Source organism: Grampus griseus (assembly GCF_964374135.1).
Source record: "Grampus griseus genome assembly, chromosome: 2".
In the NCBI taxonomy this organism is placed as follows: Eukaryota; Metazoa; Chordata; class Mammalia; order Artiodactyla; family Delphinidae; genus Grampus; species Grampus griseus.
This window is the reverse complement of record NC_139018.1, coordinates 146,704,547-146,730,381: the sequence shown is the minus strand read 5'-3', so window position 1 is coordinate 146,730,381 and position 25,835 is coordinate 146,704,547. Positions and strand designations below refer to the sequence as shown.

At 50.4% G+C, this 25,835-nt stretch overlaps 1 protein-coding gene across 5 annotated transcripts in view; it reads right to left on the bottom strand.

The window, feature by feature from the left end:
* Positions 1 to 25,570, bottom strand: part of PCSK6 (proprotein convertase subtilisin/kexin type 6) — a gene marked incomplete at its 5' end in the record, with an annotated part of 190,494 nt that extends 164,924 nt beyond the window's left edge. For all 5 annotated transcript variants that reach the window (XM_082649011.1, XM_082649010.1, XM_082649012.1 and 2 more), the window contains one exon: positions 25,280 to 25,570. In XM_082649011.1, coding sequence (XP_082505137.1) covers positions 25,280 to 25,570 — 291 coding nt within the window. The remainder of the gene's footprint in view (positions 1 to 25,279) is intronic.
* Positions 25,571 to 25,835: the final 265 nt, after the last annotated feature.

The following is a 25,835-nucleotide window of genomic DNA, read 5'->3' as shown; positions in this document are numbered from 1 at the left end:
GGCGGGGGGGTCTCTCTCCTCAGGACCCGGTCCACACCCCTCGCCACCTACACCCGCAAAATGAGTTGCGTCCTAGGGATCCAGGAGCTACCCTGGGAGGAGAGAGCCAGTATGTACCAGCAGGAGCCTGGACCACGCGAGAGCAGGCAGATGGGATGTAAATGGTCCAGACAGAGCCAGACTCGCAGATACGGGTGCTTTCCCCACAAACGGGGTGTGTAATGTGTAACTCAGATTCGCAGGGTGTGTTTACAGTTGGTAAGATTGGCCGATCAACATAGAGAGTGAACCAAATCTGATGGCTGGTGAGGTCAGGATGCTGGAACTACCGATGCCCGTGAGGCAGTGGCTCTCCAGACTCGAGGGCGCTGGGTCCCCAGGGGCTCGTCACACCCGACGGCTGGGCCTACCCACAGAGGTTTTCATCGAGCAGGGCCGTAGTGGGGTCCAAGCAACTGTATCTCTTGCAGGGTCCAACATGCTGCTGTGGGTGGTCAGTGGGTACCCCAGGAAACAGGAATGTTGGAGGGATCTGTTCTCTGAAACCTGCTCAGCCACCCCTCACCAAGGAGTTCAGAAGGTGCCTGGGGGAGGCAGGGCAGCACCCTTCAAGGGTTCCAGGTGGCCGTCCTCTCTGTCAGGCAGGTGACCAAGGGTTGCTCCAGCGCCTCTCAGTGGGAACCACGGGATTCTGAGAGGCAGACGCCAGTGGTGGGCACAGCCGATGGAGGCCAGGAGGTAGGTGCGATGATGACCCCGAGCAAAGAGATGGAGTGAGACCCAGGAAAAGAGGGGCAGCCTCTTGCCACAGAGAAGCCGAAGCCTACTCCGCTGCTGCAGAGCCCTGCAGTGGGGATCCCCAGTATCTCAGTGCCCAGACCCAGAGCTCCGCAACAAGCACAGAAAGACTGGGTGCCTTTAGGGGAGAGCCCTTCCTCACACCTCCCCAGGCTCCTGCAGCCCCCTCCCGGTGGCGGTGCACTGCGGGAGGGGCATCCAGACCTCCTGGCAGCTATGAGACTTGAGCTCTGAACTTGCACTGATCCCACATCCCTGAAATGCCACCGTGGTCCACGGGTCCGGTCTCTGACTGATGTAAACGCTCCTTGTATTGTTTTATTTTGTTCATGGACCAGGTCTGCCTGACGCTGTGTCCAGTGCCCCCGAGGGCCCCTGCTGGGTCATTTCCCAGCTCCAGAACACAGAGCCTGGCAGGCACGCCAGGGAATGGCCATGGCCCCACTTTGGCTCTGGGGTGGGGGGCTGGGGCTATTATAAAGAAAGGGCCGTGGTGCTGTCTGCTCCTTCTGCGATGCTGAGTGATACCCTGGGCGAGCCTTCTGACCTCAGGTAAGGAAGGGTTTCTTCAACGAGAGCAGAGGAAGCGCTATCCACAGAGGAAGAGACTGGCATCACCAGGGGCAGGGGGTGGGAAAATTGGGAATACTCTGTTACAAGGCACCTGCGCTACCCATGAAGTCCATCTGAAGGTGGACTTAAATTAGTTAACGGTGCATACTGTGAACTCCAAGGAAATCTCTTAAAAATTTTTTAAAGAACTATAATTGATAAGCTAAGTGAGGAGATAAAACAGAATTATCTAAGAGGCTCCATCATAATCAGAGAATGTAGAAAAAGCAGGAAGGAGAACAAATATAACAGAAAACAATTAGAAACACGGTAGATATTAAGCCACTGACATCAGCAATCACTTTAAATGTGAATGGCCTAAACATACCAACTAAAAGCCAGAGAAAGAATGGATGAAAAAAAAAAAAACTTTTGTGCTGCAAAGGGCACCACCAAGAAAGTGCACAGATAACCCACAAAATGGGAGAAAGTATTTGGAAATCACCTATCTGGTATGGACTTGCATCTAAAATATGTAATAATAAAAGACAAAACAATACATGGGCAAAAGATTAGAACAGACATTTCTCTACAGAAGACATGCAAAAGGCCAAGAAACACATGAAAAGATGCTCAACATCATCAGCCATCAGGGAAACACAAACCAAAACCAGAACAGCACTAGGTTGGGTACAAAAGACAGATAATAACGAGTGTTGATGACGATGTGGAGGAACTGGAAGACTCATACACTGCCGGAGAGACTGTAAAATGGTGGAGCCGCTTTAGAAAGCAATCTGGTGGTTTCTCAATAGGTCAAACATAGTGACCCAGCAGCTCCACTCCTCAATATTATCCTAAAGGAGTGAAAGCACACACTCACGCAAAAACTTCCATGCAAATGCTCACAGCAGCAGTACTCATAAGAGCCAAAAAAGTAGAAGCAACCTCAATGTCCATCAATTGATAGACAAATAAAATATCCATATATTGGTATATCCATACAGTGGAATATTTGGAAATAAAAAGAATAAAGTACTGGTACATATTACAAAATCATCTTGAAAACACGCGAAGGGAAAGAAGCCAGACACAAAGAAGACCACATACTGTATGATTCCATTCTATGAAATGTCCAGAGCAGGCAAAGCTATAGACAGAAAGCAGATGAGTTATGGCTTAGGGCTGGGGGAGTGGGGACGGGACGAGGAGCAGCAGCCAGTGGGTGTGGGGTTTCTTCCTGGGGTGATGAAATGCTCTAGACCTGACTGCACTGATGGTAGCACACCCTGTGAATACACTAAAAACACTGAATTGTATATTTTAAATAGGTAAATCACATGGCACATGAATTACATCTTAATAAAACGGCTATAAAAAAAGAGGAAAGATTGATACATACAATTACGTAAAAGTTAATTCTCCTGTTTAATCAGAAGACACGTACACAAGTTTTTAAAAAATTCACAAACTGGGAAATACTATTTCCCTCACTTGTAACTGATAAAGCACTGGTATCCAGTACACATAAACCCCGTCATCCCAATTCTAGGCATGTGCCCAAGAAAAACTCTGGCATATGCGCACCACAGGTCACCACAGGTCACACACAAGGCTGTTCTTAGCAACAATGTTCTTAGTAAAAATCACAAACATGCATTGCCAGGAGAAGGACAGATACATCATGATTTGTTGGCCAATGAATACTGTATAGCAGTGAAAATAAATGAACCACAGCTAAGCTGGGGCTGTGGTTACAATGTGGCTGAGCCTTAGAAACATGTAAAGGGGCCGAGGGGGAGGTCCCAGAACACCACACAGTATATCATTTTTAGAGAGCTCAAAAGCGAAACGAAGCAAGGTACTGTCTAAGCATGTCTTCTTCACCTGTGCTACATGCACTGTTTGGACAGCGGTTACCCTGTGGGGCTGGAGAGGTGGGGGCAGGGTGGGGTTAAATTAATCACACGAGGAGGCCATTAGGCTGAGGTGGCTCTAAGGCCTTAGCAGCCTGCATTTACAAGCAGCCAAACCCAAGCTTGTAAATGCCTCAAGGTTAAGAAATCACAACCTAAGGACAGCCAATCAGGAACAGCTAACTAGGCTTTCCCAAATAAGGCAACTGCTGCAGCTACAGCCTATCAAATCGCTTCCTTGCTCTGCTTCTGTGTCTCCCCTATAAAAGTCTTGCTCCTGTCTGTACAGCGTTAATAACCACTTCCTGTTGGCACTGCCTGATTCAAATCGATTTTTGCTCAAATAAATTCTTAAAATTTTCAATATGCCTTGGTTTATCTTTTAACAGTGGTAAGGAGGTGGCTGTAAGGAGTAAATGAGATCAAGCATGTAGAGCGGTTTCTGGCCCAATAAGCGTTTACCATCCTTGTCATTGTCACTGTCCTCATCCTTATCACCATCGTCATCCTCACCATCATTACCCTTATCATCATCATCATCATCATCGTCTTCCTCAGTATTTTCCTTTGGAACGTACAAGTGATCCCCCACTGCCCAGTCCTCCAGTATCACTTCCACTCCTCCCAGCCAACTTACCACATTCTACTGGTTGGTTATTGGTGCAGGTGTCTCCCTGGCTGGAGAGCAAGTCCTGAGACCAGCTTGCCTCCTTGGTGCTCTCTGTGTTCCCATAGCAGCTAAGTCAGAGCCTGCCCTTCCCTGAACTGCTGCTTACCCTGAGCAACTTTAAGAAGCGGTTTCTCTCTTGTTACAACACAAGACCCCCTCCTTCCTGATCCTCCATAAGACACTAGAAGCGTACTACAGCCATTGTGATGCATGGCTGGCAGACACTACCTCAATTTCCAACACTTTCTCTTCTACCCGCCTCTTCTGTAGAGGTTGTAGAATCTAAAATCCTGATTTCTCAGACTCCCTTGTAGCCAGCATAGCCAGCCAGGGACATAGTTCTATCCCATGAGCTGTCAGCACAAGTCCCTGGGGAAGGTGACCTTTCCTGAATAAAAAGGGAAAGACTTCACCCTTCCACCTTTTGCCCCCAGCCCTGTCTCCTGCCTGGAACTTGGACGTAAGCCCTGAAGGGGAGGGAGACACAGATAGGTCCCGCGCCAACCCTGGAGGGCCCATCTCCGGGCGTGCTGTGTGAGCCTTTGTTTCAGGCACCACCTTCTTGTTTAGCAGCTGAATGCATCCCGAGCTACTGTCCCACGATGCTCTGAAATTGGTGGCACGTTGTCTTATCCCTCAGCAGAATGAACACTCTCCACTCTCAGCAGGGGAGCTTTTAGATTACCGCTTAAATTAAATTGTAGCAATCTGATCATTTCATATTTCAGCTCTCACACCCCAAGATGGACTGTGACCCCAGGATGCCTCAAACACCCGGCATTCCACAGCTCCTTCAAAATCAACATGGAACCAACCCAGGCAAGATATGGGGGAGAAGCTACAGCAGGCGCTGGTAAATGGGAGTGGGCCCTGGGCTGGTGGTCACAGTGTCCACGCGGGAGGCCTGCACAGAGCATCTGTTGGTCCAGTGGGCTCACTCACAGCTGCACTAATAACCACCATCCCTTTTCAGTCATGCAGATGTTGAGGTCCACACCGTGACACTCACAACAGCCAGATGAGAACGCTATTTAGAAAGTGATTATTACAATCATACGTTATAGATCAATGCATGACTTGACACCCAGAGATGTCAACTGGCTCGTCAACTGCTGACCAATTTGCAGACAAAGTGCTGGGATTAGAACCCGGCTCTTCTGATCCTACAGTCTGTGTTTTGGCCACTGGCTCTGACTGCAAGAGCTACCAGATCAAAATTGCCTGATAAAATGAAAAACACCCATTGTGGGGAGATTTGGCTCTTACAAGAAGAGCAGCAGAAGAGAAAACAACCACCTCTTGCCCTCCTGTGCCTGAAGTCCGATTACGACTCTTGCTCATTGAATTAGGAGAGTCAGTGCTCTGTGCAATCCCTCCTGAGTGATGTCAAGACTAAAAACAGTTTGGGAAAAGGATAAAATCCAGCATCCCCAGGCACACTCTTCTCCGTCAGGAGTAAAAGTAGACCTGTCGGTTGTAATCAACAGGCAAACGCACGTTGTACAGAGCTGCTCCAGGCCCCAGGTTGCCGGGTCCAGGTAACAAACTATTCCTTCCTGAGCTTCTGCGTTGGCTCCCAGGTGCCCACACAGGCTAACTGATAATAAGTTTTACTTAATCTAAAATTTTCTTTCATCCTCCAGAGAGGATCATTAACCAGTTAATTCCAAGCAGGAGTGTCCTCTTTTGCATCCGTGGTGGTGGACATGAGTCTGGCTGAGCTTGCCAGGCAGGGGGACGACTGAGGAGGGCGCATCCCATGTGGGGCTGGCTGGAGCGGCCACTGGCCAGGTGCCTCCCTGGGAGCCGGTGGGCAGGCTCTGCGGCTGGGGTGTCCTGGCTTCCCAAACCATGGCTCACTGGCTCTTTCTTGGTCTGGCTTAACTTCTATCTTTCCCACCCTAAACTTTTCACATCAGCTCGTCTTTTCCCAAAGAAAAGATGAAAGGTAAAAGAAGCAGTATGTCTGAAATCTTCTCCATGACACCTTTTGCTAGCTTTGAAGTCCAACTTTAAAAACAGACGGTGCCTTCCTAGTCTGACTCCAATGCCTGACATTGAAAGGACATGTCATTCCCCTCTTTTGGTATTAACAGTCATCACCGTGATGATAATATTATTAGTATTAACATGCGTAAGTGTCCACTTTGGGCCTGGCTTTTTCCAAGCACCTGTCAGGGGCACCAATAACTTCCGTTCTCCAGTAGAAAAAGCACAAAGAGGTTAAGTTACTGGCGGTAAAGAGAAGCACCTTCTTTCATGCCTTCATTCATTAGATTTTTATCTTAGAAGGTAGTTCTGTTGTTTTCCCTTTTGAGTGTGTATTTTTAAACTCTTCATTCATTCATCAATTCATCCATTTAAAAGCATTTGTTTGATTCCAGCTTTTCTAATATAAGGGGCTACTTAGTTTTTTGTCCCATTAATATGTTATGTCAGGAATCAAAGATCCCTTGTTTTACATGTGGGAGATAAGGCACTGTCCCGGCTGCCAGAACAAAGCGGGCAACTTATGGCTGTTTACATATTTCTCATATTTAACACATCTTATTTTGACAACTCCTCTTAAAACGCATTAAGTATATAATTAGTTTTATTTCCTTTTAGAACGATGACATTTTATTTGTCGCTATAATGTAATTAGTGTAATGTCAGTTAACACTGTCTCTTTTTCATTATGAAATATTTTCTGTTTCCTTCCAAGTTCTATCCTAACCAAGTCCTTATTTTCTTATCTTTTTTTAAAAATAAATTTATTTATTTTATTTTTGGCTGCATTGGGTCTTCGTTGCTGCGCGTGGGCTTTCTCTAGTTGTGGTGCGCGGGCTTCTCATCGTGGTGGTTTCTCTTTGTTTTGGAGCACGGGCTCTAGGTGCGCGGGCTTCAGTAGTTGTGGCTCGCGGGCTCTAGAGCGCAGGCTCAGTAGTTGTGGCGCATGGGCTTAGTTGCTCCGCAGCATGTGGGATCTTCCCGGACCAGGGCTCGAACCCGTGTTCCCTGCATTAGCAGGCGGATTCTTAACCACTGCACCAAGTGGGAAGCCCCCAAGTCCTTATTTTAATTCACTTTCCCTGTACAGTGTGCTCTAAGACGATTTTACTTCCGAAAAATGTCACATCTTCCTCTCAGTACTAAGACTCTTCTTACTTTATCATCGTTCTCTATTTTCACTTAACATCCTTTCATGGCTATTATGTTACGTGCTCCAAGTTTTACAACCCTCCGGCATTCATTTTAATACAATTAGGAGAATCTATAAATAAAAGAAGCTTCCTAGAATAAGGCTTTCATTCTTCTCCACTCTCCCTACCCCGCCTTCTCACACATGCCCTAAATTTACCAGCAGACGGGGAGCTTCCTCTCTCAGGCAGAGATTCTCTGACGAGGAGCCTGAGGGCAGTATCTCTGGTGCGTCTGGCCTGGGGCAGCCTGGAGCAAGGCAGGGGCAGGATCCCAGCTTAGGACAGCCCTCCGTTAGGACTCCGCGCAGGACGGCTGCTAGTCCAGCTCTCCAATCCAATGACTCAAGAGAGGCTGAAAGTTCTGTACAAAGTCAATAATTCAAATCCTGGAACTAGAAAAGCACTGCAGAACAGGCCCAAGGAGGTAAGTAGCAGGCCAGCAGCCCAGACCACCACCACCGTGCCAGGGGCGTCTGTTGCAGGCTTATCTACCTGCAGGAAGGTCCTTCAACAGCAGGACTCTGCGCCTTTATGTGGACTGGGTGCTTCTCCCCAGGTTGAAGCTCTGCTCCTGGGAAACAAGCAAGTTAAGGGCTCAGGGAGCCACAGTAATCCTTCCAGATGTGGGCGTGACCAGAACACACCTTACCAAAGCAAACGTCCCCCAAACCCAGATTCCATGGGGCTTTCTCTGATGACCTCACTGGCCCCAGGAAATCCCTAGGCTTCTCATCCTTATCTCTACACACAGATTCATGATATATCTCCAAGGACGGCAGGGGATGTCTTCCAAACCTGTCCTATCCCCACCACAACCCTAAAGATCTTTTTCTCCCAACATTTTATTGTGAAAATTTTCAACAAACAGCAAAGTTGAAAGAACTGTACAGCCAACACCCAAATACCCACTGCCCTGACTCCACCATTGACAATCGCTACAGTGACTCTACCACATTCCTCTCCATCTATCCATGCCTCTATCCATCTGTCAATCCATCTTATTTCCAGTGCATTCCAAAGTAGACTGCAGTATCGGTACACGTCCCCTAAATACTTCAATATATACATCATAATGGGGAGTTCAATACTTGCTTACAGATTTTTTCTTTTGAAGTAAAATTTACACATGGGGAAATGAGTAATTGTTAGTTATACATCTGTTAAGTTTTCATAACCGTGGGTACCTGTATAGCCCCAAGCCCCTATCAAGATAGAGAACATAGCCATCACCCCCAGAAAGTCTCCCTATGCACCTTACCTTCCCAGTCAATCCCCACCCCATAGATTAGTTTTTATTCCACCACAGATTGGTTTTGCCTGTTCTAGAAATGGAGTCAGATGGCTCTCTTGTGTGAGGCTTCTTTCACTCTGTACAAAGCCTGAGATTCATACACGCTGTCACAAAGCAGTTGTCTATTCCTCTTTATTGCTGAATAAAGATGCCCATCGAAGGAATACATCACATTGGTTTATCCATTCTCCTGTTGGTGGACCTCAGAAACTGAAGGAATTCTGATAAACAAGCTCAACAACCCAGGAAACTCCATAAGCCTCTGGGGGAAAAAAGTCAGAGTTTGCCCCCAGATTGCTGAGAAACCAGCAGGGGGACAGGCAGGCTGGTGTCTTGCTCTGACGGATGGAAACACGTGTCCGTCTGCTTCTCTCAGCAAAGCACCACGACCTGCTGTGGAAACCATGGCACCCGCTCCTGCTGGCCACAGGAAGGCTAGTCACAGCGGCCAACATGTCATCTTCTGCTATGAAAGGCTGATGCAGAAATCAAACTGGGCTCAATGCTAACAAAACTCCCCCAAAAGACCTCAGGACAAAGGCGGTCATTTAGAACAAACTGGACAGTTCCGGCAAGATGGCTCTTCCCTCCTGGCTGCATCCATTGTCTATAACAATCTTTGAGTATCTCTTCCGTGCCCAGGGTGCGTGCAGGAACACAGCCCTGCCTGGAGACTTGGAGTCTAATCCAGGCAGCCTGACCACACGATTCATACGAAACACAAACACCAAGGGGAGCAAAGCAGTGGCAAGCACGCAAACAAGTTTCCTTGGCTTTGCCGGGAGAAAAGGGGTCTCAGTGGAGGCGCTGAGTCATTTCAAGACTCCCCCGAGGAGGTGAGTGTGCTGGGGAGACCCCGGGGAGGAGGCTGAGCGGCTGCCTGGCCCCAGACAAGGCCAGGCTGGCACTGCCGTTGGCACAGCTCAATGCACCGCAAGTGACAAACTTCAGGAAAGGAACCAACTGCTGGAAAGTAAGACCAACTTTTAGTGAGACAAACCAACTGGCTTGCAGAGAGGCTTTTCTAATGGTTCTATGTAGCAATCGAACTTCTGACACAAGAAGAAAACAGAAACGCATCCAGGGCTCTTTGTAAGTAAAAGTCAAGTTGGAAAGTGGAAAGATGCTCCTGGTTAGGATTTGGAAGTGCACGTCCTCAGTTGGAGTAAGGATGACACAGCTCGTCATTACGTGGGGTGGTCAGTCCTGGCCCCTGGCCACGAGCCTCAGAGATGGTCTTCCTGACTTCGCGAACCCACCTCTACCTCTGGGGTTTGTTTGGATCTCAAGGCTACTCGGTGTGAGAAGTAACAATTTGGTTTTAGGATGTTCCTGCTGTGGCCATATATCACAGGAAGGTAGAAAAACATGTTCCTTGAGAAAGCAAACCAGAAAAAAAAAAGACCTAGAAAGTACCAGAAGTTCATTTTATACAAGGACACGAAACTCTGGGAACAGAAAGCTTCCTTTCCCACAAATGGGTTTTTGCATCTTGAACTTGAATGGAGGGGTGTGAGGGCATGGAATTGACAAAGTTGTGGTATATAAATTTGTTTAAGCTACTGAAACAAATCCCGCTGCTTGTCTGCAGCTAATAATTTCATATTCCTGCAAAAGAGAAATTGAGACGTGCCTAAGATCTCAGGCATGAACGACTACTATCTAACTATCTATTTATTTATGGCTGCGTTGGGTCTTCGTTGCTGCGAGCAGGCTTTCTCTAGTTGTGGCGCGCGGGGGCTACTCTTCATTGCGGCACACAGGCTTCTCACTGCAGTGACTTCTCTTGTTGAAGAGCACAGGCTCTAAGTGCCCGGGCTTCAGTCGTTGTGGCACGTGGGCTCAGTAGTTGTGCACAGGGGCTTAGTTGCTCCGCGGCATGTGGGATCTTCCCGGACCAGGGCTCAAACCCGTGTCCCCTGCATAGGCAGGTGGATTCTTAACCACTGCACCGCCAAGGAAGTCCATGAACGGCTACTTTGATAGCAGAACAGAAATAAGGTTTCTTTTCTTTTCACAGAAATTGGGCTTTATCAAGAGGAACCCAAATAGGGATATTTTTGTTTGTTTACGTTTAGGAAAACAGCAGAAGATCAAGACGTGTGTTAGACCGAGTGCCTAGTGGCCACAAATGGACTTATTTTTCCGTGTTAAAATCTGTCTTCAGCCAGACATACCTAAATAAACCCCGACTGGAACAAGGAGGCATAGATCCAGGTACGTGGGGTCTAGCAGGGCTGCAACCACATACCTCTGCCGTACCCGCCAAGAGGACACTCGGAGAGTTAATGGTGGCGCCGAGGCCCCGTCCCCAGGGGCAACGCCAGCCGGATACACCTCTACCCGCTCAGTCCTTTGCATGGTGCCAGGCTTCATGCCAGCACCCGATAAATGCCTGCTGAATAAAAGCAGCAGCAAGTGAATTCCTCTGCCCTCTGATGACATCGTACCCAGGACTTTGCTCCCTCTCTTGGTATTCTCCTCTCCGCCCTGCCCTGCACCCCTCCTGACAACACACCCGCTGAGGGCTGAGCCAGTGGGAGGTACCAGGAAGCTGCATCCTCACCACCCCAGGTCTCACAGGCTCTGCTGACCCTGTTTCCTCCCTTTGTCCCCTCAGCCCGAGGTGGGTAGCAGCTCCCCCTCCGCGCCGGCCAACAGCCTTGGTTGGTTTCTGTCACTCCGCTCACACGTCTAGAAGCAGCCCCGCTGTAAATGTGCCTCTGCCTGAGCCGTTGAGCTGGGTTGCTTCCCAACGGGACGCAGATTAATGCTCCCACGCATGGCCCACCTGCTCCCCGCTTCTCCTTTGCCTATGACAACCCATGGACCCTTCCAGGTCTGGTTCAAAGGCCACCCTTGAACCTCCCAGGTGAAAATCAGCCCCGCGCTCCTATCATCCTAAAGCATGTGGACTTCACCCCTGTATTATTTCCAGTATTCCTCTTGCAACGGTTACTTAAGTTCTTTTCTGCTGTGGGTAGGGACCCTGTCTTGTTCACTCTGAGTTACATCAAGTGACCAGCCCAAAGCCCTGCAAACAAGGGAACTGCGGATTTTACTTCCGAAAACAAGCAGCAAACACCCTCTGAACAACGTTCAAAGCAAAGTGACAGACGGGAGAGTCTATTTACAAACAGGAGACTCATATCCACAATATAGGAGAAAAGGGAAATAACCCAGCTGAAAAATGGGCAAAGAAGATAAGACATTCAGAGAAGAATTAAAGTAATTAATAACTTTATGAAGAGGTATTTAACAGTAATCAGAAAAAGGCAAAACAACCACGAGAGCTCATTTTCACCTGTAAGAACTAGAAATTCGAGCACTGATGACCTCCCCACAGGACCGCTGAGGGCCTGGCCACCACACACTTCTGGGGGCAGTGCCACTCGGAGCCACCTGCCTGGACCGACGCGCCCCCCCCCCCCGCCCCCATGCTGAAAACAGCTTTGCCTCAGCAGTTCCCCAGTCTCTGGAGCCAGACCATATCAGTTCAAATCGTGGCTCTGGCACTTACAAGCTCTGCAACCATGGGCAAGTTACTTAACCTTTCTGTGCCTTGGTTTCCTCATCTGTAAAATGGGGATAATGACAGTACTTACTTCACAGGGTTTCTAAGAAGATTAAACGAGTCAATTCCAGGAAAGCACATAAGGGCCAGTAGGTGTCTGTAATCGTTATTCACCACTCTAACTACTACTTGTTTTTGCTATTATGTATCCTACAGAAATTCTCGTACATGTGCACAGAGAGGACGAATAAAGATGGTCACTGCAATGTTGTTTATAATATCCCCCAGAAAACCCCCCAAAACCTGGAGGCAAATCAAATAACATTAAGTCAATGCTGTAAACCAAATATGTTGCTTCAATACAATAGCTTTAAACTGTTTCAAAAGAATGAGGTAGATCTCTGTGTACTTGCGTAGAAAGCTTTCCCAGATGTATTGTTAGGCTAAGAAAAGCTAGGTGCAGAAAAACATGTTTGGCACAATCCCATTTACATGAAAAATAACCCCCTAAACTTTCCATGTAAGTGTGCCAATGTGTTTGTGAAACAGGACACACAGATACCAACGTGTGGACAGTGGTGGCGTCTGGGGGGAAGGTTAAGTTGAGGATGGGATGAGGGGAGGAAGGAGATTTGGGGTTTTTCCTCTTTATACATCTGCACCGTTTGAATCTTTATGACGGAAGAATATTTATAATACATGTGTAACTTTATAAAATAAGGAAAAAGTACTGCATACAATCCTTATGAGTTGAACTAAGCACAGGTTATCAGGGTGGGGAGACGGGGAAAGTGACGGGTGTGGGAACCAGGGCTGTGAGGCCTGGCAGCAGGCGGCCGGGCAGGGACGGAACCCATCCACCTCCTTACCCGGTGCTGGCATTCCAGACCAGCAGCAATATCCACCTTCCTGAGGACTCACAAAGAATCCACTGACCTAAATGTCAGGGGAAAGATTAGGTAAGTTACGGGCCAGCCACTAAATGATGCACTGAGCAGTCATTAAAAATTGCACCACAGGGACTTCCCTGGTGGTCCAGTGGGTAAGACTCTGCACTCCCAATGCAGGGGGCCCGGGTTCGATCACCTGGTCAGGGAACTAGATCCCGCATGCATGCTGTGACTAAGAGTTCACATGCCACAACTAAAGATCCCGCGCACCGCAACCAAGACCTGGCGCAGCCTAAATAAATAAATAAATATTTTTAAAAAATTGTACCACAGAACCGTTATAGACCTGGGAAGTACAGCTGCAAAACTGTACAACCTTATTTGCCTAAGACATTTGTGAGAGTGTGTGCATCCACATATACAGATATATATATAGATATATGCGCGCACACAAACACACACTCACGCAGTTTAAAAAAAAAAAAAAATGAAAAAACACGGTCCAAAATGTTAACAGTGATTATCTTTGGGTGGAAGAATTATAAATGATTTTTTAAGTTTTCTTTGCTCTTTTCCATATTTTCCAAACTTTCTATATAGTGTATTCTCTCTGTATTATACAAAGAAAAATGAAGTAATGACCATTTCACCTCCAGGCTGTGCCACTCTCTGTGCAACCCTGGGTCATGAAGCCCCTTCTCTCCAGTTTTGGTTTTTTTCCTGGGTGTCTGCTTGACAGTTTTCTACTCTCCTCCGGCTCCGGTAGGCTGGTGAGGCGTCCAAGGAAAGCTCCCCGCTCCTGAGGCTCTTAGACTCCAAAGCTTCTGGCTGCCTTCATTGCTGCATAGATAAGCCTTTGAAGTGAAGCCCTGGGCCAGAGGCCTGATAAGAAGGGAGGGTCCAGGGAGGGTCCGAAGGTACAGCCGAGCCCTCTGCCTCGCTGGGAGAGTGCAGGTACCTTCCCAGGGCACCCCTGTGTCTCAGCCTTCCCTCTGCCTGGACTGCACCCTCTGCCTTACCAGTTACAAGACCCCGACTCCAGCTCCCCGGCCAGCCCCGCTGCCACCTGCTCTCTGCAGCCTTTCCTGACGTGGACACTGGAATCGAAGGCGCCCCTGTGGAAAGCCTTGCTCTGACCTGGACTGAGCCTTAGGGAGTTACTCAGCTGCTCGGTGCCTCAGTCTGCTCCTCTGTGTAACGAGGTTAATAGGGCTCTGGGGTGATCATCAGAGCAGTGCTTGGTGAACAGTAAGAACAGCGCAGGGGCTGGCCGGCAGCAGTGGTGATGGGGGTCCTGGAACCCAGTGGCCAAGTGATCCCCTTCTAAGGAAAACACAGTCACCAGGTGCTTCTGGGAGGTGGTGTGGCAGCTGAGGGCAGGGCCGGGGCATGAGCAAACAAAAAGAACAAAGACGCTGACCACAAGAGGCTGCGGTCTGGTGGGGAGACAGACACCCTCGCAGGCCGTGGCCCTGGAGCCTGGGAGCCAGAGCTCAGCCCTGGGGGGCAGCAGACAAGTCAGGAAACAGCACTTCAGCTAATCCTAAAGAAGAGCAGGTTCTCCAGGTGGACCACATGGGAACAGGCACCCAGGTTAAAAAAGCTGCCCCCAAATAGCAGGTGCACAAGAAAGAAAAGGCATATGGAACATTTCCAGCATAGCAGAGGTCTGGACCGGCTGGAGCATCTGGCAACTGTGAGGGGTTCTGGGTGGAGGATGGAGAGGCAGGGACAGGGGGAAGGCTCGCTCCCCAAGGGCTGAGCCTGTCAGGCTTTGCTGTGGAGGAGCCTTTGTGGGTTTCAAAGCAGGGAAACGACAGCACGAGGTGGGGAACGGCCTAGATAGCAGTGAGGCAGTAACCCAGGCACTGTCAGAGGCAGGGAAAGGGCTGCAGGCGAGACCAGGAGGCAGAGAGAAGGAGCTGCAGCCAGCAGACGGGCACCAGCGGAGGAGGGAAACTCAGCAATGCCCTGGTTTCTGGCTTGGAGGACAGGGTGAGGGCGGGTGAGCAGTGGAACAGCCTCGCCTCCTCCAGGCCAGGGGACTCCAGGCCCTTATCTGATGAGCAGGCCAGCCTGCCCTCCCCCTCACCCCCTCCTGCCCAGACTGTCCACCCCAGGGAGTCTGACAAAGACCCCGGGTTGGGCTGGGGCCTTGAGGGGGCAACGAGGTTCTGGTCAAGTAAACACAGGAGGTCATCTCTGAGAACCATTGCACAAACAAAAAGGGGAGGTCTGGACATCGAGGTCCCTTTCGAGCACCCGACCGAGACACTGGACACAGTTTATCCACCCCCATGGTGGATGGGCCGTTTCTTCCCACTGAGAAGACAGTCACCCAACAAGGACTCTGTAAGTGACAGATGCTGGCCAGCGGTAGGAATTTATGAGGCCCCAGGAAGGGTTAGGAAGCTGAAGCCCACGGCCCCTTTCTGGCTGGATCGTGCCCCACGGTGGCCCATGGCTGTCCAGCCCTGTGGAGCGCGGCTGGTTTGTGCCCAAGCGGCCAAGGGGGAGACAATGAGACCGTTTCTTCCTCTCCACGGTGCCACCGACTTGACACTGAGGGCATTGATGGGCTGGTTACCATGGGAACTCGAGCTGCTGATCCCATCCCATCCTGTGGAGCGTGAGGCTCCCTCCCGACAGCTGACGGCTATTCATCCCTGTTCTGTGCAGCACTGGACCGAGGGCCTTATGCCTGCTGCCAGGTCTTCAAAATCTCCTAGAGCAGAGGCACCGGACCTCAGGAAGACCCAGGACTCAGCAGGATGATGCAACCCTTGGGATCTGAAGAATCTACGGTGGGCTCCAGGACACGGCTGGGCCACAGTGTGTAGCCGACCAGACCTAGGAGCAAACTAGAGCATCACGGGCCGGCTCCTCCCCATGCATCCTCGCAGAGGCGGGAGCTGCGGGCTGAGCGTGACTCTGAGAAGCAAGGGATTAAGATAAAAGGTGTGGGTGGAGATGGTTCAGTCCAGACACCGAGAGGAGCCTGACCTTGCTCGGTCAAAATGCTCACATCCTGCCCTCCACTGAAAGGCTCTCACAGGGCAGGGGCCATGTTTTCCTTATCTCTGAGGGCCCAGCACCCGCACACGCGCACATAACAAACACTGGCTGAATGAATGAGGGCGTGTCTGCTGGGCCCAGGCTGCCCTGGGAAGACGGCTCTGCTATCAGAGAAGCGGCAGAATCGGACCTCATCTCAGAGGGCAACCAGAGAGCCGATGCGGACTGAGGCACCACAAAGTCCAGAGCCCAGTGGCAGAAACACACAGCCAGCAGACAGGGTCAGGATGACGGAGGCTTGGGAGCCCAGAGGGCACATCTGCAGAGCTGGGGAAGTCAGGTCCGGCCACAGACGGCCAGGAAGGATGAGGCGCTGACCAGGTGGGCAGGGGAAAGCCATCCTAGGCAGAAAGAACAGCACAAGGAAGCTGAAAGGGAAGCAAGTGCACAAAGTGAGGGGATCAGCGGGGCCGGAGCAGAAGGCAGTGGACTGGGCCTGCATGGCATGGACGGGTGAGAGGCCCAGGCCTGTGCCGGGTGGTGGCGGGGAGAAGCTGGGGGGACCTAACAGCCATCCAGGAGGCCAAAGAGACAAGCTTGGTTATGGACAGGACAGGAGGCGCGGGAGCAGGGGAGCAGTGGTGACTTCCAGGCCTTGAGCTTCCAGTGGACGGTGGTCCCCCCTGTGGACGGGGACACACATAGAGGAGGAGGTTCGCAGCAAAGGAGGATCAGTCCTGTGGAGAATGTGCAGACTTTGAGGGACTGCGTGTGGCATCCTAGGGAGGGGTTGGTTTTTTTTCCCTCCACGTGGAGAACTGTGAGTCTCAGTGCTGATGAGAAGGAGCCGGCGCAGCTACTCAGGATGGAACACGTCACCTCCAGCACCCTGTGTGCACATAAGCAGGTGGCAGGAAGGAGGGACAGCGGCTGGCGGGTCTGTCCGCTGCTCACCCTTGTTTGAGACACAGAGGTGAGGTTCCTCTGCCAGAGGGGAGGACGGGGCAGGCGAGCCGAATGGGAGGGCTTTGGGCCCTGGCCTGTCAGTCACCGGTTTATAACCTGCAGCAAGTCACACTTAACCGGACCTGAGGTCTCTTCACAGTAAAACAGGCCCTGTGACACCTGCCTGCAGGGTGGTATGAGGCTCCGTGGGCGACAGCACTCCCAGGGAATTGCCCGCCAGGCGCAAGCACACGCCAGGGCCTCCGGTCAGTGCGAGGCCACGCCACAGTCCAAGCTGGAAAGGAGATGGCGCTCACAAGCGCAGTCCGAAGGCCTCCCTGGGCAGGGTGATGGGAGGAGCAGGGGGAGGGTGTCAGCGCCTGGCTGGGCTGGGTTAGACCGGAGGAACTACGTTTTAGAGGCAAGATCTGTGCAGAGACTCAGAGACCCCGAGGATCCCGGAGTATTCCCCAGGATGTGGACAGTCCTGCAAAGCCCAAGACCAGGGAGGGGGCCCCAGACAGTCCTCTGGCTCTCTCACCCCATCAGCCACTGTGTTTCTCATTTGCACCCTTGGTTTCTGCCTAGAGAAGCTCAAACCCTCCCAAGGGACCAGACAGCCAAGCCAGCCACCCCGGCCTAGTTCTGAGTCCCCCTCGGACGCTGCCCTTGGGAGCTCTCCCGGCTCCATGTACTGCAACTCAGCCTGGCACGCATCTCTCCACCGCCACCCCCAACAAATAAAACCCTGTCCACTTTGATCCATTACCATCCGAATAAAGACAGCAAATGGGAAGGTGGGATACTACACAAGCTTCACAATCCCAATTTTGTTTGCACCCCCAGCCCCAGCTCACACCAGAACCTCTCCCTTGCCATTTGCAGGCCAGCCACCAGCATGGCTCCTGGTTCAGAGCATAAAAGACAGCCTCCAGCCGAAAATCAATACCAGAGAACTATGCTGCAGGTGACTGGGGAAGCTGCAGGGCTTCCCCTTGCCCCTCCCAAGCCCCCAACACTCCCTGGAACAAGTTCTGGCTCATTATTTTAACACCCGGCTAAAGCTTCAGCTTGTTTTCAGTTGTAGGAACAAGCCATCCGCAGCACGACAATTTTCCTCTGTTGACAAGTGAATGACAAAGGCCCACCTGAAATTCTGAGCCAGGTATGCTCCACTCAGCAGCTATTTTAAGTAAAACTATTTAAGGCAAGTTCAAAATCACTGAAGGCTCTTAGATCTTTTAGGGCCCTGACAGCCAGCCTACCGTTTTATGTTCAGACTCAGAACCAACGAATTAGCTCAACTCCCCAGGCAAAGCAGAAACGTAAGGGCAAGCGTGGTGCCTCAGCGCCACCTTAAAGGCAAACATCACTTCTAAGAGCTGCAGACGTTGAGCTGCTGTGATTTGGTTTGTGCAAATGGCTTGTTGCCTTTCTCTTCACGTGAATCAACAACTTGTCTTTTCTCAGAGTCATTAATGTCAAAGGTAACGATGTAGGTTGGAGTGAGGCCACCTCTGCCACAAACTGACCTGAGGGAGAAAGAAGTCTGGCAGAGGGAGAAGGCAGTGGCCAGCAGCAGGGTTCCTGGGCTCTGGGTCCAGCTCTTTCCCAACAGCCCCGTGAGCTGCAGCCAGGCATTGTTTCCCTAGGTCACCATTTCCTTGGCAAGTGGATCAGCCCAGCCTGGGGAGTGTAAAGCACGGGCTTCTCTTACTGGGCCCACAGCTACCTGTATGCCCACAGGTGGCCCAGGAACACAGCGGCATGTGTGTATGATGTGCATTTTTCTTTTCTTTTTCCCCCCTTTAACATTTCATGTGTATCTCTGTGTATGTGCACATGTGTAGGTGTACGTGTATACCCGTATAAATATGCACATGTGTATATGCATGTACATATGGATGTCTGTATACAACTGTGTGTGTGTGTATATATATATATATATATATTTATATTTATTTATTTATTATGGCTGCGCTGGGTCTTCTTTGCTATGTGCGGGCCCTCCCCACTTGCAGTGAGCGGGGGCCACTCCTTGCTGCAGTGTGTGGACCTCTCACCACAGCGGCCTCTCCTGTTACGGAGCGCGGGCTCCAGGCACGTGGGCCCCAGCAGTTGTGGAACGTGGGCTCAGCAGTTGTGGCTTGCGGGCTCCAGAGCACAGGCTCAGCAGCCGTGACCCTCAGGCCCAGCTGCTCCGCGGCACGTGGGATCCCCCCAGACCAGGGCTCCAACCCTTGTCCCTCACGTTGGCAGACAGATTTTTAACCACTGTGCCACCAGGGAAGTCCCTACAAGTGCATATATTACATATATGTCTACAAAGTGCATTAAGAATTAGAACACTGCAGATGAAGTTTGAAATTCTACTACTAACTAGAATTTGCTGTGGATCCTTCCAGCCCAAGCTTCTATACTTTTACTACATGTGTGAACATTCATAAATATTACGGAATGGCTCAGTGTTTTTTTAAGTTTACATAAATACTATTACATTGTACATCGGCAACTTGCCTCTTTTCACTCAACATTATTTCTGACATTTATCTGTGTAGATACATGCCTAGCTCACTCATTTCTAAGTATTGTTGAGTACCCCATGGTGTGGCTATTTCGATACGTCTCTCCATTCTTCTGCTGATGGAGATTTAGGTTGTGTTTCCCTTTGTTTAAAAATGCCCCTGTGTTCATTCTGGTACAAGTCTCCCGGTGCACCTGTGCAAGAGTTTCTTATGACAAAGCTGAGATGTGGACTTGCTGATGTGACCTGACCCCAGATTACTCTCCAAGTAGTTGTCCCCATTTCCACTCTGTCAGCAGCATCTGAAAGTTCCAGCTCCTCTACAGCCTTGGCAACACTTCATACTAACACGTTCGCAGTCTGCCAATCAGATAGGTGTGAAATGGGATTACTGCCTGAAGGTGCATTGCCCCAACAGCTCCCGGGGAGGCTGGGCATCTTTTCTCATCCGGGTTTCCTTTTCATTCAATTCCCTATTCATATGCCTCCCCGTTTTTCTACCTGGCATTTATCCTTTTTCTTATTGATTTATAACTTTTTAAATAATCTAGGCATTAATCTGTTATATGTTATAAATACTTTTCCTACTCTCTTATTTGCTTTTCAACTGTTATGAAGCCTTTATTATACAGAACTTTTAATGGATCAATCTCTTCCCTTTTTTATTTGATCTTTTCGCATCTTGTTTAAGAAATCTTTTCCTTTCTCAACCCTCCTACGCTGTTGGTGGGAATGTAAATTGGTACAGCCAGTATGGAGAACAGTATGGAGGTTCCTCAAAAAACTAAAAATAGAACTACCATATGATCCAGCAATCCCACTCCTGGGCATTCATCTGGACAAAACTCTAATTCAAAAAGATACATGCACCCCTATATTCGTAGCAGCACTATTCACAATAGCCAAGACACAGAAACAACCTAAATGTCCATCAACAAAAGAATGGATAAAGAAGATGTGGTACATATATACAATGGAATATTACTCAGCCATAAAACAAGAATGAAGTAATGCCGCTTGCAGCAACAGGGATGGACCTAGAGATTATCATACTAAGTAAGTCAGAAAGAGAAAGACAAATACCATATGATATCACTTATATGTAGAATCTAAAATATCACACAAATGAACTTATCTACGAAACAGAAACAGACTCACAGACATAGAAAACAGACTGGTGGTTGCCAAGGAGGCGGGAGGTGGGGGAGGGATGGATTGGGAGTTTGGGGTTAGCAGAGGCGAACGATTATACATAGGTTGGATAAACGACAAGGTCTTGCTGTATAGCACAGTGAACTATAACCAATCTCCTGGGATAAACCATAAGGGAAAAGAGTATGAAAAAGAATGTATATATAAGTGAATCACTCTGCTGTAGAGCAGAAATTAACACAACACTGAAAATCAACTATAATTCAGTAAAATAAGTTTTTTTTTAAAAAAGGAATCCTTTCCTTTCCCTATGTCATAAAGGCCTTCCATGGCAGTTACACATTCAGGCTCTCATTCCATCTGGAGTTTGTTGTTATGGAGTGTGAGGTGAGGGTCTGGCTGCCCTTCCCTGCAGAGTCGGCCCTCTCAGCGCCGTTTACTGAACTGCCCAGACTTCCCATCCACATGAGCCTCTTCTGCTTACATACAAGCTCCCACATATGCCTGGGTTGGAGTCAACTCCACCAATGGACCAGACCATCACTGGGCCAAGGCGGAGCTGCTGTGATCACCAAGGCTTATGGTGGCAGAGACGCTGCCCATCTCCCTTCTCAGAGTTGTCTCTGGTATTCCAAGACCCTACTCTTCCTTTGTGTGATTTCATACTCCATATCAAAACCTATCAGCACTTAGGTTGCTTCCATGTCCTGGCTATCGGAAGCAGAGCTGCAGTGAGCATTGTGGTACATGATTCTTTTTGAATTATGGTTTTCTCAGGGTATATGCCCAGTAGTGGGATTGCTGGGTCATACGGTAGTTCTATTTTTAGTTTTTTAAGGAACCTCCATACTGTTCTCCATAGTAGCTGTATCAATTTACATTCCCACCAACAGTGCAAGAGGGTTCCCTTTTCTCCACACCCTCTCCAGCATTTATTGTTTGCAGATTTTTTGATGATGGCCTTCTGACTGGTGTGAGGTGATACCTCATTGCAGTTTTGATTTGCATTTCTCTAATGATTAGTGACGTTGAGCATCCTTTCATGTGTTTGTTGGCAATCTATATATCTTCAGATGAATGGAGAAAAAAGATGTGGCACATATATACAACGGAATATTACTCAGCCATAAAAAGAAATGAAATTGAGTTATTTGTAGTGAGGTGGATGGACCTAGAATCTGTCATACATAGTGAAATAAGTCAGAAAGAGAAAAACAAATACCAGATGCTAACACATATATATGGAATCTAAAACAGAAGATGGTTCTGATGAACCTAGAGACAGGACAGGAACAAAGATGCAGACATAGAAAATGGACTTGAGGACACGGGGAGGGGGAAGGGTAAACTGGGACGAAGTGAGAGAGTGGCATGGACATATATACACTACCAAATGTAAAACAAATAGCTAGTGGGAAGCAGCCGCATAGCACAGGGAGATCAGCTCGGTGCTTTGTGACCCCTAGAGGTGTGGGATAGGGAGGATGGCAGGGAGATGCAAGAGGGAGAAGATATGGGGATATATGTATATGTATAGCTGATTCACTTTGTTACAAAGCAGAAAACTAACACATCATTGTAAAGCAATTATACTCCAATAAAAATGTTAAAATAATTTTTTAATTAAAAAAATACTTTGTTAAAAAAAATGAATACCACATGGTTTGAACAGTAAATGTCAATATGTCAAATTCCACTATTAAAAGATAAAAATTCCCAAACTGTCAAAATCAAAAATAAATAAATAGCTCATACCTGGCTTAAAAAGAAAACAAAACCTATCGGTATCACAACTAGACGACACTCAATTTACACGTTAATTCAGGGGACCTGTGACAGTCAGCCCTCCCATCAAGAACATAATCTGTCTCTCCATCATTCAGGCCTTCTTTCTCCTAATGCTTCTTTAAATGTTTTGTAATCTTCTCCACACAAGTCTCGCGCTACTCTAAGATTTATTCCTAAGTCTCTAACAGTGCCTATGCTGCAGGGAATTATAATTCCTCTCATCTTTGCAGCTGTGGCCACTGTCGGGCAGCTCCTGTTGATCAAGCACCCACTCAACTCTCTCATTAGTTGGTCTCCAGGTTCTCTCGGATTATCCTTGTGGCTAATTTTGTTATCTGTCAAGAGTGACATTTGACTCTTCCCAATTTTTATTCCTTTTTTTGTAAATTGTGTTGCATTATCTGGGGCCCCCAGGGCCAAAAGAGGCTCATTTGTCTTGTTCCTGATGATGCATATTTTTAAATGGAGCGGATCCAGAGCCTTTATCAGACTCTGAAAAGGACCCACGATTCAAGAAAGATGAAAAACCATTGGTCTAATTTACCTTTGCACCACATAAAATAAACAGAATCAGGTTATCAGTTGTATGAAAGAAAGAAAGTAAAGCAATCAAGCCAGAACTTGAGCGCAGCAAAGACTTGGGAGAAAAAGAGTCAGGGCAGGTACCGGGCATAACACTAACTGCCCATGAAGGGTTGGGGGAAAGAGTCGCCCAAAGGAGACCCGGGACCAGAGAACGTAGCAGGAGACGAAGTGGACGAATCACAACTGTTGGAGGTGACACACTCTTATTGTGTGAACACAAACAGCTTCCAGCCCATGCTTCACCGCAGTTCACTCACCCATAAATCAAAGCTAATAATACCTACATCTTATTTATGAGTCACAAATTCTCCTGGCTGAAAAAGGCAAATAAGGTTTTTAAAGAGTTCTTAGTGAATAGGCAGAAGGTGGAGTGCTCCAGGCCTTTTCCACATTAGCAATGCACTTGGGGGAGGTGGGCAGGAAAGCGGGTTTGGGAATAAAGAATAACAGGCCCTCTTTGAGTAACTGCAAGCGCGCGGATGCGCGCGCACACACACTCGCCTGACACAGCTCGTATCCCAAACCAACCAGCCCCTCCGTTTGAGAGTGCCTCCAGTGGCAGCCCAGAAGCACGCCCACCAGGCTGAGCGACCACGTTGTGTGCAGTCCACCCTGGCTGCCCTGGACCAAGTGGGGAGACCCTGAAACGCTCCCCCAGAAGGTCCCGGGTGGAGGGGTGCACACCCTGAGCAAACTTCTCTCCCACAGGCAAAGTGAGGACAGCGGACTTCATGCACAAGCAACTCAGTGAGTCAGACAGAAGTTGTTTCAAAGATCGGGCGTGGCCAGGGGACTGGCATTTCTGATCCCCAAGGACAGGAGTCATGAGGGGGAGTCACGATGCCTCTCTCCTGCAATGTCCAGGAGCTCTCCACTCAACTTCAGTTCCCCTCTGCTCATTTAATTATAAGAGCCAGAAACCCAGGCACTTTGTAATTTGTAATTTACCACGCCATTTAAGAGTCACTTCTAGCGGAAGACAAATTGCTGGACCATCTGGGCAGAGCAGCCAAGTTTAGCAGGAGCTGGGGCCCTAAGCCAACAGGGCAAGCAAGGCGCCGGATGGACCCTGAGGAGCCCCTTCTTCAGTCTGGACCGTGAACCAGGGAGACTTAGGAACCACAGGGAGAATTGAAGCCAGTGCTACCCAAAGGCAAATCTTAAATCACAGGATGTTTGGACAGACTTGAGTGGTCAAAATACAACTAAAAAAGATATACAAAGGATGTGATGGGTTCTTTCAGACACACTCTAACCTGTGGTGTGAAGTACAGCTGAAACAGGTAGAATCCACTTTTCCCAAAGGTGGCACATCTCACATTAGCAGCATCTGGACTAGACTCAGGATGCAAAGAGATGTCATTTACATTAGGGCCGCACCACACTTTGCTGGCTTCTGTCACGGATAACGATGAAACTAAATTTAATGCCACTTGGCAGTAGGGCTTGAGTTATGAGCGCGCGCGTCCCTGTCACTCCATTTGATCCTCTAAGTGTGTAGTTTGTAGGAGACTTGTTCACTGCACAGAGAGGTCCACTGGTAGGACCGCACATTTGAGCCTGCTGCGGCCCCTCCCCCCGCCATAAATCAGGATCAACCTGCCCCACTGCCACCCTGCAGGGTTGGAGCTGGAAAAAGGGACCTGCCACCGAGGTCCTTTGGAGTTATGCAGCCTCTGTGCCCGGAGTTTGTCCCCTCTTGCTAACTGACAGCAGTCCTGAGGGCGAGGCCACGGGAGGACGCCTGGCTCCCCGGCCAGGGTCAGACCCGGCAGGTGCCCTGCGGCCAGAAAACACAGGATCGTCGCAACCACTGCGCACGTACGCACTGTCACTGTCCGGACAGATGGAGAAGACGGGAAGTGACTTGCCTAAGGTCATACATCTGGTCCGCAGAAAACTACCATCAGAACCCCGCGCGGAGACCCAGAAACAAAGCCAACTCCCTCCACCCCCGCCGTCGCCGCCAGAAGCCTGGAGGGGTTTCAAACGCGGGACCGCAGCCTCCGACCCTCGACGCGACTGCCCGGTCCCGCGCCTCCCGGGCGCAGGCACCAGCCGCCCTCCCTCCGGGAGTCGCGGACACCTAGGGAGCGCACGTCACCTCCGCAGCCGCCTGCCCCTCCGGCGCGCGCACAAGTTCCTGAGCCCCGCGCACAGGTTCCTGAGCCCCGCGCGGCCCGTCGACGTCAGAGGGCCCGGCGCGGAGAGGCCGGGGTCGGCGGCGGGACAAGCTCGGGGGACACGGAGGACGGCTCCCGCCACGGGCTCTCCTCCCGCGCGGCTAGGCAGGTGCCCGCACCCGGGGCGCTGACCCCGTAGCGCCGGGCCTGCCCCGGCGTCCCCGCCGAGGGCCCCGCGCGCCGCGCTCCCAGGCGACTCCCTGCAGGGCGGCCCCTCGCGCCGCGCCCGCCGGAGGCCGGTAAAGTTTCGGGCGCGCGGGCCGGTCGCACTCACCTGGCCCAAGTTGAGGTAGCCGTGCGCCGCGGCCACGCGGTCCGCGGCGGCCGGGCCGCCCAGCACTTGCACCGCCCAGTGGTTGGTGTAGACGGGGCGCGGCGGCGGCGGCGCGGAGCAGGCGGCGGGCAGCGCGAGCAGCAGCAGCCAGCGCCAGGGGCGCGGCGCGAGCGGCCGGAGCCCGGGCCCGCCGGCGCCGGCCGTGTCCGTGTCGGTGTCCGCGTCCCAGGCGGCGGCGGGGGCCCGGGGCGGCGGCCGGGTCCTTGGCGCGGGCGGCGCGCGCGGAGGCATGGCAACGGCAGGCTCGCTCGGCGCCCGAGCGGCGAGTGCGCCAGGGGGTGGGGTGCCGCCTTTTAAAGCCGCTCCGCGCCGGAGAAGCGCCGCCGCCGCCGCTGCGGGCGGGAGCGAGGGAGGAGGGGACGGCCGCCGCGCGTTCCCGCCCGCGCGGCCCGGCGGCGCCCTGGCCCGCGCTCAGCGGCCCGCACCCCACCTTCGCGAGCCCGGGGCGAAGCTCCCGCCTGGAACTTCCCGCAGACTTCGGGGACCCTCGGGACAC